Source organism: Pristiophorus japonicus, chromosome 2 (assembly GCF_044704955.1).
Source record: "Pristiophorus japonicus isolate sPriJap1 chromosome 2, sPriJap1.hap1, whole genome shotgun sequence".
Taxonomy (NCBI): Eukaryota; Metazoa; Chordata; class Chondrichthyes; family Pristiophoridae; genus Pristiophorus; species Pristiophorus japonicus.
Genome location: NC_091978.1, coordinates 239,872,811 through 239,891,856, shown reverse-complemented (window position 1 = coordinate 239,891,856; position 19,046 = coordinate 239,872,811). Strand labels below are relative to the sequence as shown.

General features: G+C 45.0%; 1 protein-coding gene across 1 annotated transcript in view; it reads left to right on the top strand.

Annotated features, from left to right (window-relative positions):
• The window catches only part of fras1 (Fraser extracellular matrix complex subunit 1), a 757,390-nt gene that overhangs the window by 413,845 nt on the left and 324,499 nt on the right, over positions 1-19,046 (top strand). The window contains exon 16 of the mRNA XM_070871094.1: positions 5,603-5,743. Within this exon, the coding sequence (XP_070727195.1) occupies positions 5,603-5,743 (141 nt within the window). The remainder of the gene's footprint in view (positions 1-5,602; positions 5,744-19,046) is intronic.

The window sequence follows — 19,046 nt, the reverse complement described above, 5'->3', positions numbered from 1 at the left end:
AAGTTTACGTAGGGTAGAATGTTGGAGGCCAGCCAGGAGTGTGTTGGAATAGTCCATACCAAAAATAGTGGGGAACTAAAGGGCTAATTAGAGTGAGGAACTTAAAGTAATTAAGATCAGTAGAGAAAAAGAACTTGAGAAACTAATGGGAGAAAAAGCCGACACATTCCCTGGATCTGCTGGCCTACGTCCTAGGGTTCTAAAAGAGGTCGCTGCAGAGATCGTGGAGGCATTGGTTGTGATCTTCCCAAATTCGCTAGATTCTAGAATGGTCCCAGCCGATTGGAAGGTGGCAACTGTAACACTGCTAGTAAAGAAAGGAGGGAGAGAGAAAATAGGGAACTACAGGCCAGTTAGCCTGACATCAGTGGTCGGGAAACTGCTGGAATCCATTATTAAGGAAGTGGTGACAAGGCACTTAGAAAATCAGAATATGATTTAGCAGAGGCAACATGGTTTTCGAAAGAGAAATTGTGTACCAATTTTATTATTTTGAGGATGTAACGAGCAGGGTAGATAAAAGGGAACTAGTGGATGTAGTATATTTGGATTTCGAATAGGCATTCGATAAGGTGCCACACAAAAGGTTGTTATACAGTTAAGGGCTCATGGGGTTGGGGGTAATATATATAATATAATATAATAGATAGAGGATTGGTTAATGTACAGAAAACAGAGAGTAGGGATAAATGGATAATTTTCAGGCTATAACATGTAGGGTGCCGCAAGGATCAGTTCTTGGGCCTCAGCTATTTACAATCTATTTTAATGATTTAGATTAAGGAACCAAGTGTAATGTACGCAAGTTTGCTGACGATACAAAATTAGGTGGAAAAGTAAGCTGTGAGGAAGATACAAAGGGGCCAAGTTTCGGCCTGAGTTGCTCCTGTTTTTTTGGAGCAACTGGTTTAGAATGGAGTATCTTAGAAATTGCAATTCTCGGCATTTAGTTTGCTCCAGTTCCAGTCAGTTAGAACAGTTTCAGTTAGGAAAAGATTTCTTTTTCAAAAGGGGGCGTGTCCGGCCACTTACGCCCGTTTTGAAAGTTTCGGCAGTGAAAACATACTCCAAACTAACTTAGAATGGAGTAAGTGTAGATTTTTGTATGCTCAGAAAAACCTTGTCTACACTTAGAAAATCAGGCGTAGGTTACAAATCAGGCATAGGGAATGGGGTGGGGGGGTTTAAATGGAAGTTTACAAACATTAAACACTTCAGTTTTACAAATAAAGAGCCATCATCAACAATAAATGATAAATACATAAATAAATCAATCAAAAAAAATTAATAAAAAAGAAAAAAAATCAATAAATAAAACATTTTCTACTTACCGGCTGCAGCACCGGGAGTCCTCCAACAGCGTGCTGGGATGGCCCCTCCAGTGTGTCTCTATCTCTGTCTGTCTCTCACTCTCTGTCTGTCAGTGTCTGTGTTTCTGACAGCGAGGGGAGGGGGAGGGATATGGGGGGGGAGGGGGAGGGATATGGGGGGGGAGAGGAGGGGGGGAGAGGTGGGGGAGAGGGGGGGAGAGGGGGGGAGAGGGGAGGGGGAGGGATATGGGGGGGGAGAGGGAGAGAGGGGGAGGGAGGGAGAGAGGGGGAGGGAGGGAGAGAGGGGGAGGGAGGGAGAGAGGGGGAGGGAGGGAGAGGGGGAGGAGGGAGGTAGAGAGGGGTAGGAGGAGGAGGAGGAGAGGGGGGGTGAAGAAGGAGGAGAGTGGGGGGAGGAGAAGGGGGGGAGGAGAGGGGAGGGAGAGGAAGGGAGAGAGGGAAAGGAGAAGGGAGGGAGAGAGGGAAGGGAAGGAGAAGGGAGGAGGCAGGAAGGGAGAAGGAGGCTGAACGGGCCGGGGCCCAAGACTTCGGGCTGGATTTACTGGTAGGTGGCGTTGGGTGTCGGGTCGGGGGGGGTCGTGGAGTTCGGGTCGCCGGGGGGGGCGGAGCGGAGGTCAGGTCGGGGGGTGGGGGGGGAGGTCGGGTCCGGGGGAGCGGGGCGTGGGAGGTGAGCCTTATCCATGCAGCCCCAGTGAGGCCATTCGGCCAGGGCTAGGGGCTGCGTGCTTCGGGCCCTTCCCTTCGGGCGCCTGGAGCTACTGCTCATGTGCGGCCACTGTAGTGCGCATGTGCAGAGGTCCCGGCAGTTTTCAGCGCAGGGACCTGGCTCCGCCCCCCCACAGCTCATGCTGCGCCGCGCCCAGCTCCAGAGGACCTGCAGGGAGCCGGAGAATAGGTGAGTTTTTTTTAGGCGCACTTTGTGGCGCGAAAAACGGGCGTCCAGTTCCGGGCTAAGTCGTTCTAGGTGCGGCCCGAAACTTGGGCCCAAAGAGCTCGCAAAGGTATATAGACAGGTTCAGTGAGTGGACAGCAAAGTGGCAGATATAGTATAATGTTCACTTTGTTAGAAAGAATAGAAAAACAGAATATTTTTTAAATGGTGAGAAACTATTAAATATTAGTGCTCAGAGAGATTTACGGATCCTTATACACGAAATACAAAGTTAGCATGTAGGCACAGCAAGCAATTAGGATGGCAAATGTTATGTTGACCTTTATTGCAAGGGGTACAACAGTACAAGAATAAGGAAGTTTTGCTACAATTGTAGAGGGTTTTGGTGAGACTACACCTGGAGTACTGTGCACAGTTCTGGTCTCCTTATCTGAGGAAGGATATACTTGCCTTGGATACGGTGCAGCGAAGGTTCACTCGATCAGTTCTTGGGATGAGAGTGTGAGAGTTGAGTAGATTCGGCCTATATCGAGTTTAGAAGAATGAGATGTAATCTCATTGAAATGTATAAGATTCTGAGAGGGATTGACAGGGTAAATGGTGAGAGGTTGTTTTCCCTGGCTGGAGAGTCTAGAATTAGGGGGCATAGTCTCAGGATAAGTGGTAGCCATTTAAGACTGAGATGATGAGGAAGTTATTCACTCACAGGGTTGTGAATCTTTAGAATTCTCTACCCCAAAGGACTGTGGATGCTGAATTGTTGAGTACATTCATGGCTGAGATAGATAGAATTTTGGACTCTAGGGGAATCATGGGACTTGATCTGGCAGAAAAGTGGAGTTGAGGTCGAAGATCTGCCATGAATTTATTGAATGGCGGAGCAGGCTCGAGAGGCCATATGGCCTACTCCTGCTTCTAATTCTTATGTTCTTGTGCAGTTTATCTGAGTATGTTTCCATTTTATCTTATTGAAATGTGTTTTTTCCTTGTTAAATATCTTTACCTTTGACTGTTCTCCCTCTTTTTCAATTTTTATATTGAATCTAATTGTTGTTTGCAGTTTCCTAGATGGACCTACTTGTCCAACTTAATTTCCCAGAATTATGGGCCCAAGTTTCCACATGATTCGCGCCTGATTTTTAGGAGCAACTGGTGGAGAACGGACTATTTTAGAAATCACAATTCTCCACATTTTTTTTTCTGCAGTTCTAGTCAGGTAGAACAGTTCTAGTTTAGAACAGAATTTTTTCTTGAAAAGGGGGCGTGTCCAGCCACTGACGCCTGATTTGAAAGTTTCCACAGTGAAAATGTACTCCAAACTAAAGTAGAATGGAGCCAGTGAAGATTTTTGTAGAACTGAAAAAACCTGTTCTACACATGAAAAAATCAGGCGCAGGTTACAAATTAGGCGTCCAGAACGAGGTGGGGGGAAAGGAACTAATTAAATTCGACAATAAATCCTTATTTATACTTCTACAAATATTATACAAATAAATCCAACCTGAATAAACATTAAAAGCCAAGAAAAGATTAAATAAACCATCTTCCTACCTGTGTGAAAGTGCTTCAGCCAGGGAGAATTCTGCAGCCGTTCGTGCCGCTGAGCGGGAGGGAGGGAGAGAGAGAGAGAGAGAGGGGGGGGGAGAGAGAGAGAGGGAGGGAGGGAGGGGGAGAGGGGGGGAGGGAGGGAGGGAGAGGGGGGGGAGAGAGAGAGGGGGGGGAGAGAGAGAGGGGGAGGGAGGGGGAGGGGGAGAGGGGGGAGAGGGGGAGGGAGGGGGAGGGAGGGGGAGGGAGGGGGAGGGAGGGGGAGAGGGGGGAGAGGGGGAGGGAGGGGGAGAGAGGGAGGGAGGGGGAGAGAGGGGGAGAGAGAGAGGGGGGGAGGGGGGGAGAGAGAGAGGGGGGGGGGAGGGAGAGAGAGGGAGGGAGGGAGAGAGAGAAAGAGAGGGAGGGAGGGAGAAAGAGAGGGGGGGAGGGAGGGAGAAAGAGAGGGGGGAGGGAGGGAGGGAGAGAGAGAGGGGGGGAGGGAGGGAGGGAGAGAGGGGGGGAGGGAGGGAGGGAGAGAGAGAGGGGGGGCGTCGGGTCGGGGAACAGGAGCGCGGGTCGGGTCAGGCGGGGGGAGCGGGTCTCGGGTCGGGGGGTGGGGGAGCGGGTGTCGGGTTGGGGGGAGCGGGTGTCTGGTCGGGGGCGGGGGGAGCGGGGGTCGGGGCGGGGGAGCGGGTGTCGGGTCGGGGCGGGGGGGAGCGGGTCTCGGGTCGGGGAGGGGGGGGAAGCGGGTGTCGGGTCAGAGCGGGTGTCGGGTCTGGTCAGGCGGGGAGCAGGAGCTCGCCGTGGGAGGAGCCCCAGTGAGGCCATTCAGCCAGGGCTAGGGGCTGCGTGCTTCGGGCCCCTCCCACACAGTTCGGCGCCTGGAGCTACTGCACTTGCGTGCCGACTGCAGCGCGCATGTGCAGAGGTCCCGGCACTGTTTTCAGCGCCGGGACCTGGCTCCACCCCCCCAAAGCTCGTGCTGACTGCGCCGAGTGCCACAGGACCTGTAAGTAGGTGCAGAATACCAAGGATTTTTTTAGGCGCGAAAAACGGGCGCCCAGCTCGGAGGGGCGCCCGTTTTTTTTCTTGTGGAAACTTGGGCCCAAAATCCCACACTACTTCTTTCCTTTTTGGACCAAAATGATAACACTACATATAACCCCAGCATATCTTTGGATAATTCAACTCAGTCTTTATTACAGCCCTGTTGTTTTTGCAATGTTCTTAAATTTATCTACATAGCTCTTCTTCTATCTCCTGTCCACTGTTTGGCAATCTTTAATAAACTCCCTGTAGAATAACAGTTCCCTTCTTATTCTTTAACTGACCATTTCGATTCAGCTTTTTCAGCATTCTCGATGTTATCCAGGAGCTTCCAATATTTCACAGCTGCTGAATATCACAGGTTTTAGCTGTCACTCATACAAAACTAGTTTTCTCTTAAAAATAAAAAAATAAAGATTTGACTCCTCAAATATAATTTTAAGCCAAGTGCACATGAAGGCTGAACTCCTGCTAAGGTTAAACTCAGCACTCAACTGGCCCTTCACACTCGAGTGATCTCTTGCTGCTCAAGTAATGTTTTATTTTCAAAACTGTTCATGTCTGCTGAACTTTCAGAACATCTAAGAACTTTGCATAATAAAAGGTGGGTTTGTAAAATGGGAACTGTCCTAAGATTTTACTGAAGTACCTATAAATAGAGGAATTGCTTGAGGCACTGGAAACATACATTAACTTCAGCCTATTAACTGCATACATGAATGGTTTGGTTAATTGGCTTGTGTCATTTTACTTAGAGAACAGTTTAATCTGTTTGATTTTGCTTGATTTCTGTTTTTTCCTTCTTGTGCAGCATGTGACTCATCTTGTCAGACTTGCAACCATGACAACCCAAAATGCCTGACCTGTCCTGAAAGCACAGTTATACACAATGGGAAGTGTGTTTCACATTGCACTGTGGGCTATTACAAAGATGTGGCTAATAGGTGTGCAGGTAAGTACGAATACTGGACTTATGAGCGATAGGGCCCACATTTCAACAAGAAAATATATAAATCATTTGTGATATTTGTACATTTCTCATGAAGAGTCCTCTGCAAGAGCAGCTTAGCATACTGCCAGATTGAGCCAATTTATGTTTATCTTTCATGCAGTTTCATTACAGGATTTGATATACTTTGTAGTGTCATATCAGAAAATAGTGCAGGAAAGCATTTGATGTCACCGTTAATTTGAGCACTAGAAAATGTTCAAAGTACATGCAATGCGTGTTGACAGATAATAATTCCTCCTGTAACCTTGATATGGTATCATCAGAATTAATTGGGCTGGTGAATGGTTTCCTCTAACATTGGAGAAGTATGTATAAAAGTGTGAGAGACAAAGTACAGGAGTTGTTCTTGTATAATGTAATCCGCTATTTCCAGCGTGGGAGGCTGTCTTGAATTAGAAATCATACTTCTGTCCTTTGAGGTATTTATGTTTCCCCTTGCTTGGTCTCCAATGCAATGCACACAAGCCCTGTCTGACAATTGACAAGCCAGCTGCTACCAATCCTCTTCCGATAAAGCTCTCTAACTGGCTGTTAGTAGCTCTATGGATGAGATCAGGCAAGAGAAACTTTCCTGTGGGCAGAGGGTAGCCTGGCCTCTACTTGATACCTCTCCACAGTGGCACAGCTAAGATCAGGAATCAACCTTTGGATTTGAAAGACCTCGTCTGGTAAAAAAATGAGGCAATATCTGTTTTTCTCTGTAACTAATGACCCATTAATAAAATCACATTTCCAGAAATTACACATTTTAAATCCCCATGATTTTGTTAACAGCTCTTTTAATTATGGAGAAAGATAGCACATTCGAGTTTATTTTGTTAAAAAGATTAATTTTACTCTGTGAGTCACACTTTACCATTCAGTGTTAGTTTCCTGGTGCATTATGCCATCTTGAAATCAAACTTATGAACTGAAGTGGCTTACAATTGAAGTTTATTTTTATGGTTATTGCATTAATTAAATGCTTCAAATTAATTGAGATCATTGACTCAGATTGCCAGTCTGATCACCTGTTTTGATTCTCTGGCCTGGAGTTTCAGTTCGATTGCGTTGTATTTTTCAAAGCAGCTTAGCGGATATCACGTAACCGGTGCAAAAAATTGCAGAAATTGAAGTGAAAATTGCATTCAATGCAACTCGTGCTTCCATGATCTCTTGTGCTAGTTTTAAACTATTGTGCTGGAAGCATGCTCTACCCACAAAACTGGCCATGCCACCAGAGTGAATCAGTCACCATTGGGAGTTTCTGCTAATTGCGCTTGTTTGCAGGCTTTCAGGGAGGCTTTAAAAATTAGGCTGGATCTTTTAGGCACAAGGACACTAATAGGTACTTTTTAAAAGACTTTGATGATTTTTAAAAATTTAGTCAGGAACTAGAAAATAGTTTTGTATATATTTCATGTCATTTTCAATCATTTTAAAATCGGGTTACTCACAGGCGCTGAGCACCTCGAGTCTCGTCGCTGAGAGCATGCAGAAAGCAAGCGCAGGCAGTGGAAGGACAGCAAACCAGACTCCCTACCCACCCTTTCCTTCAACGACTGTCTGTCCCACCTGTGACAGAGACTGTAATTCCCGTATTGGACTGTTACCTAAGAACTCACTTTTAGAGTGGAAGCAAGTCTTCCTCGATTTCGAGGGACTGCCTATGATGATGATGACTCACAGGTGGTGGATTGATACTGTGATTTAAAATGCTTATTGTTTGTGATAAACCCATTTTTAGCTGTACCCAGTTTAACTTCATCAAGTTACCACTCTTAAATATATCAAGGAATATTTTTTAAGCAAAACCTTTCTTTTTTTAAAATGCTGCCCAATTGTGCTGATCCATGGCAGATTTTGCTTTTGGCAATATGCAAATGAGTTTTAGCGGAAACTTGGGGAAAGAAACTTTGCAAAATGGATACAGTTTTGGGCATAATTTGGCTGGAAATCGCCGATTGTGCCCAAAGCGGAAACTCTCCTCCATTATTTTTAAAATTTCATTTCCTTATTGTTTCATTCTGATGTTGCAATATTTGGAGAATTGGTGAGTAGCCTCTGATGATTTAACCTGATTTAGACTCTGTTCAGGTACTGTGCATTTGTCCCCAAGATGTGGTTTTACAAAAAAAATCTTAAAACATGTATTTTTGGAAACTGTTGGACTGATTAACATGAGGATTCATTTTAAGAGCTGGTTGAACTTTAACTGTGATCTTAAACTGTGAGTATAAATATTGGCAATGCACAAGTGAGACAGAGATCTGAAGAATTATTTTTCCCACGAGTATTAGATATATGCAGTAGACTCCCATCAAAGCAATTAATGTCATGATGATTAATGCCTTTAAAAATAGACAGTTAAATATCTGGTTAAGAACAGTATTGGCTGGTTAAATATAAACAGAAACAATCTAATATTCTGTGGAACAGGATGGGTTCATGGAAGTGCCATCTGTGGCGTGCAACTGGTAAAAAAAATAGCCATTGTCGTCTTCCCCCCTGGAAAGACTCCATAAAAAATGACAACAAATGCCTCCCTTGAGAAGATATTCCTATCATGTTAGATCTGCCAGCAAGAAGGGCACCACTTGGATGACCTTTGTTTGGATATGTCTCTGACTAGTTGTTGAAGAGGAACATGTGAATTGGCATCTTTCCTACTGCTGGACACTGAGCTCAGTACTCTGATCAAAAGCTCAGTACAAAAGCTTCATTTGGCAATTTGCTAGCAAAGACTTCAAAGCATTTGGACCATGCTCTCACATTCTTCCCTGTGGAATGGCAGGATTTGGGAGTTTAATCACTCAGTCACAGAAATATAATTTGTAGGTGCAACTTTTATGTTAGTGCAATGTATATACAGTATCTTATGATGACTGAACTTAATCTTACAGGTAAGTAGGACTAAAGGGAACTACCTACAGTCAGATTGTCTTTAGGAATTCATGCTTTTTCAGTTATAATTTCTTCAAAAATTCAAATACCTATGAAGTCCTGCATTTTAATCCCATTTTATATTATTATATTTTGTTCAGCAAAAAGTGGAGCAGACATGTTACACCAAGGATGATCTTCCTTAAACACATCCAGTGTATATCACTTATGTCAATGAATTTAACCATAACTTTTTGCTTCAACTGACTCTTCACCAAAGGCTTCAAATTAAAAGCCAGCACTAGCGCAGTGTTCCGACATGCTGCATTACGAAATGTTGGGACTCAGACCATGAAAATTCCCAATGTTGTCCTGCATATTAATCCCATTTTATATTATTATAATAGTATTATTATAATAGTAATAGTTGAGCAAAATGTGAAGCATCTTCCTTAAACACATCCAGTGTATAACACCTATGACAATGACTTCAAAAATAAATACATGGGTGAAGTTACTGATCCCATTCTCTTAATGGGGAGCTATGCTTAAAGAAAAGGCAAGTCAGAAAATCGGTGCTATATTATTGTAACCCTGTCTCCGAATTGCGTTCCCTTTGAGCATGGAAGCCCCCACAATGAACATGGCAAATTTATTCTACAAGGAGAGCTGCCAAAAAGAATGAGGTGGATTGCCCACACTACTACAACAACAACAACAACAACAATATAGCACCGTCAACATAGTAAAACATCACAATACGCTTCACAGAAGGGTTATCAAACAAAATTTGACAGCAAGCCACATAAGAAGATATTGGATAGATGACCAAAAACTAGTCAAAGAGGTAAGGAAGAAAGTTGTCACTGAGCTATCAATGGCCACTTATAAGCATCCTCTAATAGTTATAGGTGGACATTGATAGAGATTGGAACTAAATTTCCAGCCTTCAGGGTGGTGCAGAGGAGGAATCTAAAAAAGGAAAAAATAAATATTAAGAACAACGTCAGCACAGAAATAGACAGGTTTCTATTTCTGCCGATATCCCATAAACTTTGCTGCCCGTATCCTAACTCGCACCAAGTCCCATTCACCAATCACCCCTGTGTTCGCTGACCTATTCCCAGTTCAGCAGTACTTTGATTTTAAAATTCTCACGCTTATGGGCTAGACTTTCGGCACATCATCGCCCATTTAGCGTCCATATAAGAGCTGAGATGCAGGCCATCACCCATATTTGATGAAAAGTGGAAACTAGCGCCCGATTATAGCCCATTTATCGCTGGCCCAACTTTCGGCACACAAGAATGAGCTGCACCGCCCGGCCTATTTAAAAAAATATATATAGAACGTCATCCTCATGCAAGTCCAAGAATAGTGCTCATAAAGGAAACTTGCGCGCAATTATGGCCCAGATTTTCGCCGACCGCTACTTTTAGCATTTCGTCCACAATTCGCACAAATGATCGCTGGCTGAAAAAGATGCCAAAGAAAAGCTGCACTCACCTGACCTTTACTCGCCATTACGGACGCCATTTTCTAACTCGGAGGATCTGTAGTAAAAGGCTGCTTCAGGTGCTTGTGAGGAGAATCAATTTGTGAGTGATTTTAAGGGCCTTTTTGAATCTTGCCAATCATCTAATCACATTTGTATTTGTTGAGGACAAATTAAGGGCATTTATAGCGATTTATAGAAATATAGAAAATAGGTGCAGGAGTAGGCCATTCGGCCCTTTGAGCCTACGCCACCATTCAATGAGATCATGGCTGATCATTCACCTCAGTATCCCTTCCCTGCTTTCTCTCCATACCCCTTGATCCCTTTAGCTGTAAGGGCCACATCTAACTCCCTCTTGAATATATCCAAAGAACTGGCATCAACAACTCTCTGTGGTAGGGAATTCCACAGGTTAACAACTCTGAGTGAAGAAGTTTCTCCTTATCTCAGTCCTAAATGGCTTACCCCTTATCCTTAGACTGTGTCCTCTGGTTCTGGGCTTCTCTAATATCGGGAATATTCTTCCTGCATCTAACCTGTCCAGTCCCGTCAGAATTGTATATGTTTTTATGAGATCCCCTCTCATCCTTCTATACTCCAGTGAATACAGGCCTAGTCGATCCAGTCTCTCCTCATATGTCAGTCCTGCCATCCCGGGAATCAGTCTGGTGAACCTTCGCTGCACTCCCTCAATAGCAAGAACGTCCTTCCTCAGATTAGAAGACCAAAACTGAACACACTATTCCAGGTGAGGCCTCACCAAGGTCCTGTACAACTGCAGTAAGACCTCCCTGCTCCTATACTCAAATCCCCGAGCAATGAAGGCCAACATACCATGTGCCTTCTTCACCGCCTGCTGTACCTGCATGCCAACTTTCAGTGACTGATGTACCATGACACGCAGGTCTCGTTGCACCTCCCCTTTTCCTAATAGTGATGGGGGGTGGCCTGTAATTTCTCAACCAATATTGATTACTAATCACATGCTGCAGAATAGAGATGGGAGAATGTATATTGAAGAGCATTATGTGCCCAATCAAAGAGATGGCAGACTGCGGCGGAGGAGGAGACGTTACACCCAACGCACTTACAGGGATAAGTGATCATACCTGGACTTGTCCGATAACACATGCGTTAGGAGGCTGCGCTTCCGAAAGGAGATTATCAGTGAGATATGCCAGCTAATTAAGAGAGATCTGCAGCCTACCAGCACCATCAGGACCGCACTGCCCGATGAGATTAAGGTTACTGCGGCATTTTCCTTCGACACATCGGGGTCCTTTCAGGCCTCAGCTGGCGACATTTGCGGTATCTCTCAGCATGCCACACATGGCTGCATTCGACAGGTGACTGAAGCCCTTTACGCACGCAGGATGGACTTTATAAGCTTCCCTATGACCAGGGAGGCACAGACTGAGAGGGCTTTGGATTTCTTACGAATAGCAACCTTCCCCAAGGTGCAGGGAGCAGTAGACTGTATGCACATCACCCTGCGAGCACCTTTACAGGATGCAGAGGTGTTTCGGAACCGAAAGAGATTCCACTCCTTGAATGTGCAGCTTGTTGTCGACTACAAACAAATAATCATGGCTGTAAATGCAAATTTTCCAGGGAGCATCCACGATGCGCACATCTTGCATGAGAGCACTGTGTCTGACCTGTTTAAGAGTGAGCCACAAGGTCACGGTTAGATGCTGGGGGATAAAGGATATGGCCTTGCCAGCTGGCTCATAACCCTCCTGCGTAAGCCCCAGACAGAAGCCGAGAAGCGCTACAATGAAAGCCATATTGCTACACGCAATATTGTCAAAAAGACAATTGGAGTGCTTAAGCAGCGCTTCAGATGTCTGGACCACTCAGGAGGCAACCTACAATACCACCCTGAGCAGGTCGCTGAGTTCATTGTGATGTGCTGCATGTTGCATAATCTAGCTATGAGGAGAGGACAACAATTGCCAGACTGCCGATCCACCTCAGGTGAGAGGGGAGACGGAAGAGGAGGAAGAGGACCTCGGGGAGGACAATCAGCCTGGCGATGAATCCATGCCCCCACACCCCCCTGCAACACTGGAAAAGCCCCATGTAGTTACGCAGCTGCAAAACTCCTGCATCTGCAGCTCATAAATGAACGCTTTGCGTGAACTTACATTGGTGACAGTTACAGTTGTGTTATGTTTCATCCTTGCCTGGCCTGGCCATGGCCATTGTTTCCAACCATTGTATTGATGTTTTACTGTTCGTTATTAGAAGACACTTCAGGACAATTGTAAAGTTAAATAAAAATGTTTAATAATTGAAGATGAATGTGAAAATGTTTTGAACAATCAGATATAACCTCTTCCAACAGTCAACAACATTTGTAACACAACAATAATATAACAACAGTCTCCCACCATCCCAAACAGTGAACATTCAACAGAAATATATTTTTAACAATAACAACAATATACAGCCCCCCAACCCCCGCGGCCACACTTCCCTCCTGCACCTTGACCCCCCCGCCCCTTTTTTAACCCTCCATTTCCCTGCAACTCCCCAAGTAATGGGACCAAGACGTCTTGCATCAGGGCACCTCAAGGCCCGCTGCTGTGGGGCGGGGGGGGAAGGGTGGGTGACATCGCTAGAATCACCTCAGTGGCTGGAGGAGAAGACATTTCCGAAGAAAAATCTTCCGAGTCAGAAGGAAGTTCTTCGTCCTGCCTCACATCTGTCATGGTGCTTAGTAGGACGGCACCTTGGGGTGCAGTGCCGTCTCCCGAAACTATCACAAGGCATCGACAGAGTCAGTTGTTCGCCCCATTGCCACAACTATCCGCTCCATGTCCTCCGTTACTCGTGCGGACAGTGTGGCAATGTTGCCGGGTCAACTCACCAAGCGCCTGGAGGAGCTCTCGACCTATGTCGACGCTCGCCCGTGACAGTGAGGCCATGTCCTCATTTGGATCTGCCCGTCGCAGCGCGTGCCTACCTCGCCAACTCAACCTCCGCAGGGCTGGCGTGGGTACTGGTCGCCTGCTGCAACCCACGTGGCCCCGCTATGAAAACATGGCCGCAGGTACCACAGATGAAAGCTGGTCATCTTCCTCCTCCTCGGTTCTTTTTCCGCACCTGTGGTGATGACCACCTGCAGCGGCAAAGGGATTGTTGCAGGAGCCTCCCTTTGCATCTCGGGAGTCTGGGTAACTGCAAAACATAATTGAGGTTATTGGAAGAGAAGGGTAGACATGAGAATACTTGCGCTGCGCTGGCATATGTACGAGGGGCAACACTACTGCAATAAATGTGAACGAGAGACGTTACATATGATTAACCTGAGAGTACAGAAGCTGCATGCATAACATTACATCATTCATATATTATAATGAAATGCCATTAAATTACTTTAAATTACCACTGCTTTACACATTACTCATGTGGCGCAACAACGGGATCTGCACCACCACGGGTGGCAGAATGGTTGTGTGTGCCCACTAGTGCTGCGACACATTCCTCCAAATCGGTGAACGGGTGCAGCTCAACAGGGCCTGCTCCGGTGTGCCTCTGCTCCACACGATTCTTAGATATCTTCCTCTGCAAACGTGACAAAAGCATGGCATTCGCTAATTGACTAGGTACTATTACAGAAACACAACAGATATTGGAATCCACAATTAGTCACTCCACATTCTATTCATCCATAACTTTAACGTTTTATGCTAATATGGCTTGTGTCCACAATGGATGCATGGTTATAACTTCAACGTTCAGAGAAAATATTTTATAAGATTGTGTTTAGGAACTAATACTTCACACCAAACATCTCTCTTACAATCTCCAGGAAAGGCACCATCCACGGGCCGTGCCATTCGGCGCCTGAGGGGAGGGAGGCGGTTTATTTGAATTGATGGAGGTTCCCCGGGGGCGGGGGGAATCAGGACCACTGGTGAGCTCAGCAATGACAGAAGTGTAATGGGAGGGGGCACCCTGTCGATGGACTGTACTCGGAGACCTCCATTTGGCCGGAGCTAATGTCCCAAAGTGTCCAGGGCAGTTCTCCCCCAGTCCAGGCTGGGTCACTGTGTGTGACAGCAGCCGGAGAGACTCACACAGTCTGGGCCAGCTGACCGGACCCCTCAGTGCTCAGTTGTGCCCCATCCATCAACCTAACCAAAAAGGAGACAGTGCCCAAGTTAAAGACTTGCTCACAGCACAAAAAATTCTCCTTTTAAACTAACATGAAACAAATGCCGAATGTTTGCGATCTGCCTGTTTCCAGTCATTCCTTTAAATAATAATAATTCATACTGTTGATTAAATGTAAGGCATCTGAGCAAAATTAGACTTAAAGGGTGGAGGTTCCGACCTTAGTGCAAATCTTAGCAGGGAAGCTACCCAAGATTACCCAGCTTAATTACAATCCAGCAGATTTACATTCTAATTAATTCAGTGGATCATTACAATTTAAAGTGTAATAATTTAATACTTACTCTTGCCGAAGCAACAAGGCTGTTCCACCTCTTGCGCCACTGGTCTGCCTCACTCCTATTGTGGGCCACTGAAATACAATGGCAACGATATCGTCCAATATTTTTTGATAGGTGCGGGGGAGAGGTTTCCCACACCCACCCCGGGATAATTGTCCCACAGACTTTCGACCTCATTTATGAGGGCCTCATTTGCTTTGTCCGAAAAGGCTTTCGTCCTGCTTCTCCCTGACAGCTCCTCCTCATGGACACTTGTATCGCTGGACATATTTTTATATAAATAGCTCCAAGATTTAAGAATAAACAGACAATACTCAAATTACAGCTATCAACTCTGATGACACCTCTTGTTTCTCTCTCCTTCTCTCTCTCCCTCTCTTTGACTCTTCTGAGCTTGCACAGATGACCCCTGAACTCCCGAATCATGGGAAAACTTCTTTGCTAAAAAGAAAAGCGCATGCGCAGAATGGGCGTTGCTATGGATGCCAGCCTTGCACAACTGAATACATTGCTAAGGCCCATTTCACATTGCTAAGGCCCATTTCACATCGCTAAGGCCCATTTCACATTGCAAAGGCTATCGCACAAAATAAAAAGCTGAAACTCGCGGTCTTTAAAATGGGTGATATTCCAGCGATCCTAAAAAAATTAAAAAAACACTGAGGCTGGAAATATCGCCCATTTTGGGGCAATAGCGATCATCGTGGAAAGTCTAGCTTTTAGTGTTCAAATTCCTCCATGGCCTTGCCCCATCCTATCTCTGTAACTTCCTCCAACCCTACAACTCTACAAGATCTCTGCGCTCCTCCAATTCTGACCTCTTGCCCACCGCCGAATTTCATCACTCCACCATTGGCGACCATGCCTTCAGATGCCGAGGCCCTAAGCTTTGGAATTCCATCTCTAAATCTCTCCACCTCTCTACCCTCCTTTTAAGATGCTCCTTATAAGCTACCTCTTTGACCATGGTTTTGGTCACCTGTCCTATTATCTCTTTATGTTGCTCGGTGTCAAATTTTGTCTGATAATGTTCCTGTGAAGTGCTTTGGGACACATTTACTACGTTAAAGGTACTATATAAATGCAATTGTTGTTGTTTAAAAGGTAGATTATATTTGGGGATGCTTTGTCGGATAATGTGGTGAACAGAAAGGAATGTCTAGGGAAGATTCTAATTTCGTGTTAGATTGCAGAGCATTGTGAGGGGGTTAGAGGAAACCCACTTGTATTGCTTTCATTGACTTTCATAAGTCTTTTAACCTCATGTTGCCCTTATGAAGAGAATGGAAGCTATGGGATTTTATTGTCACATCTTGGATTCTATCCAGGATATGTACTTCGGCTCCACGATATGTGTATATGAAAGACAATTTTAATTTTTCTCTCTTGAAAGAGGAGTAAGACATAATTGGGCACTGTCACCATCCTATCGATATCTGTATCAAGAATTTAAAATCCCAACAAGGCAGTTTGAGAATTTGAATTCGGTTTCAAAAATCTGGAAATACAAAGCTGATATTAAAAAAGTGACTATGAAGCTATCGGATTGCCATAAAAACCAACTGGTTCACTAATGTTTGGCCTATATGTGACTCCAGTCCCACACCAATATAGTTGACTCTGAATTTCCCTCTGCAGTTGGGCGAATAGTATAGATGCATTTAAGGGAAGACAAGACAAGCATATCAGGGAGAAAGGAATAGATGGTTATGCGGATAGAGTTAGATGAGGAAAGACTGGTGGAGGCTCGAGTGGCGCATAAACGCCGGCATGGGCCTGTTTCTGTGCTGTATAACCTATGTAATCCTATGTCAATCTGCTGTATCAATCCACTACCAAGCATTCCACACGGACTGCTGCGGTTCAAGTCGGTGGCCCACCACCACCACCTCGTTAGGGCAACTAAGGATGGCCAATAAATGCTGGCCGGGCCAGCGATGCCCACATCCTGAGAATGAAAAAGAAAAATGGAACCTAGAGGAGTAGACCTCTCACAGGGGGCTTCTTCTCACTCAGCTCCAGATAACCCGAGGAGAAATTGCCATAATGCGTAGAGTGGCCCGAGCTGAACAGGCAGCAGAGAAACGACCAGTGCTGGTAAGCTGTGCAGTTGGAGCCAGTTCAACTTCAATAGTATCCCTTATCTTATTCACAGCACACAACATAATATAGTGCTAAATTGCAGTTTTGGAAAGACCACAAGGATGGCTGGGGTAGGAAGTGGAAATATCAGACTCTCACTCAAGAATGCTTGGAAAATTGCAGCCTTGGTGTGTGGACGTATTCCCTAAAAATGAAAAACAACAGCTCCAAATAGGGCATCCTCCTTTGGTGCACCTCTTCCAACAGGATGTTCACATCATCAGCATCAAAGGGATCAACGCTGGCCATATTTCTCTGCGATGCCATATTCAACAACGAGTTGTTATTTCTACCCTGCTACAGCTTCCTTTAATGATCAGCTGCAACCCTTGAAGAAATGTTGTCTGACCGTATTTTATGTCCACAGCCAAGTGTGCAACTGGTCAAGCTCTCTGGGCAGGTTTGTCACGTGTCAATAAGAACATAAGAATTAGGAACAGGAGAAGGCCATATGGCCCTTCGAGCCTGGTCCAACATTCAATAAGATCATGGCTGATCTTCGACCTCAACTTCACTCTCCTGCCCGATCCCCATATTACTTGATTCCCCGAGAGTCCAAAAAATCAATCTATCTCTGCCTTGAATGTACTCAATGATTCAGCATCCACGGCCCTTTGGGGCAGAGAATTCCAAAGATTCATAACTCTCTAAGTGAAGAAATTCCTCCTCACCTAGGTCTTAAATGGCCTATCCCTTATCCTCAGACTATGCCCCCTAGTTCTAGCCAGGGGAAACAACCTCTGTCAATCCCCTTCAGAATCTTGTATGTTTCAATGAGATCATCTCTCATTCTTCTAAATTCCAGAGAGTATAGGCCCATTCTATTCAATCTCTCTTCATACGACAATCCTCTCATCCCATGAATCAATCTAGTGAACCTTTGTTGCACCACCTCAAAGGCAAGTATATCCTTCCTTAGATAAGGAGACCAAAACGGTGCACAGCACTCCAGGTGTAGTTTCATCAAGGCCCTGTACAATTGTAGTAAGACTTGCTTACTCTTGTACTCCAACCCGCTTGCAGTAAAGGCCAACATTCCATTTGCCTTTCTATTTGCTTGCTGTACCTGCATGTTAACTTACTGTGTTTCCTGTATGAGGACACCTAAATCTCTCTGAACATCAATATTTAATAGTTTCTCACCGTTAAAAAGTATTCTGTTTTTCTATTCTTCCTATCAAAGTGAATAAGTTCATATTTCCCCAAATTATACTCCATCTGCCACCTTATTGCCCACTCACTTAACCTGTCTATATCCCTTTGCAGGCTCTTTGTGTCCTCGTCACAACTTACTTTGCCACCTAGCTTTGTCCCATCAGGAAATTTAGATACATTGCACTCAGTCCCTTCAGCTAAGTCATTAAAATAGATTGTAAATAGCTGAGGCCTCAGCACTGATCCTTGCGGCACCCCACTAGTTACAGCTTGCCAACTGGGAAATGACCCGTTTATTCCTATTCTCTGTTTTCTGTCCATTTAAAAAAGGCATTGCTGGTTAAAGAGGAAATTAATGCAATAGTAAGGAGGGACATTAGCCTGGATGATATGGAATTGGTATGGGTGGAGCTGCGGAATACCAAAGGGCAGAAAACGCTAGTTGGAGTTGTGTGCAGACCACCAAATAGTAGTAGTGAGGTTGGGGACAACATCAAACAAGAAATAAGGGATGTGTGCAATAAAGGTACGCAGTTATCCTGGGCGACTTTAACCTACATATAGATTGGGCTAACTAAGCTGGTAGCAATGCGGTGGAAGAGGATTTCCTAGAGTGTATTAGGGATGGTTTTCGAGACCAATATGTCGAGGAACCAACTAGAGAGCTGGCCATCCTAGACTGGGTAATATGTAACGAGAAGGAACGAATTAGCAATCTTGTTGTGCGAGGCCCCTTGGGGAAGAGTGACCATAATATGGTTGAATTCTTTATTAAGATGGAGAGTGACATAGTTAATTCAGAAACTAGGGTCCTGAACTTAAGGAAAGGTAACTTCGACAGTATGAGGTGTGAATTGGCTACAATAGACTGGCAAAGGACACTTAAAGTGTTGACGGTGGATAAGCAATGGCAAACATTTAAAGATCACATGGATGAACTTCAGCAATTGTACATCCCTGTCTGGAGTAAAACTAAAACGGGGAAGGTGGCTCAACCGTGGCTAACAAGGGAAATTAAGGATAGTGTTAAAGCCAAGGAAGAGGCATATAAATTGGCTTAAAAAAGCAACAAACCTGAGGACTGGGAGAAATTTAGAGTTCAACAGAGGAGGACTAAGGGTTT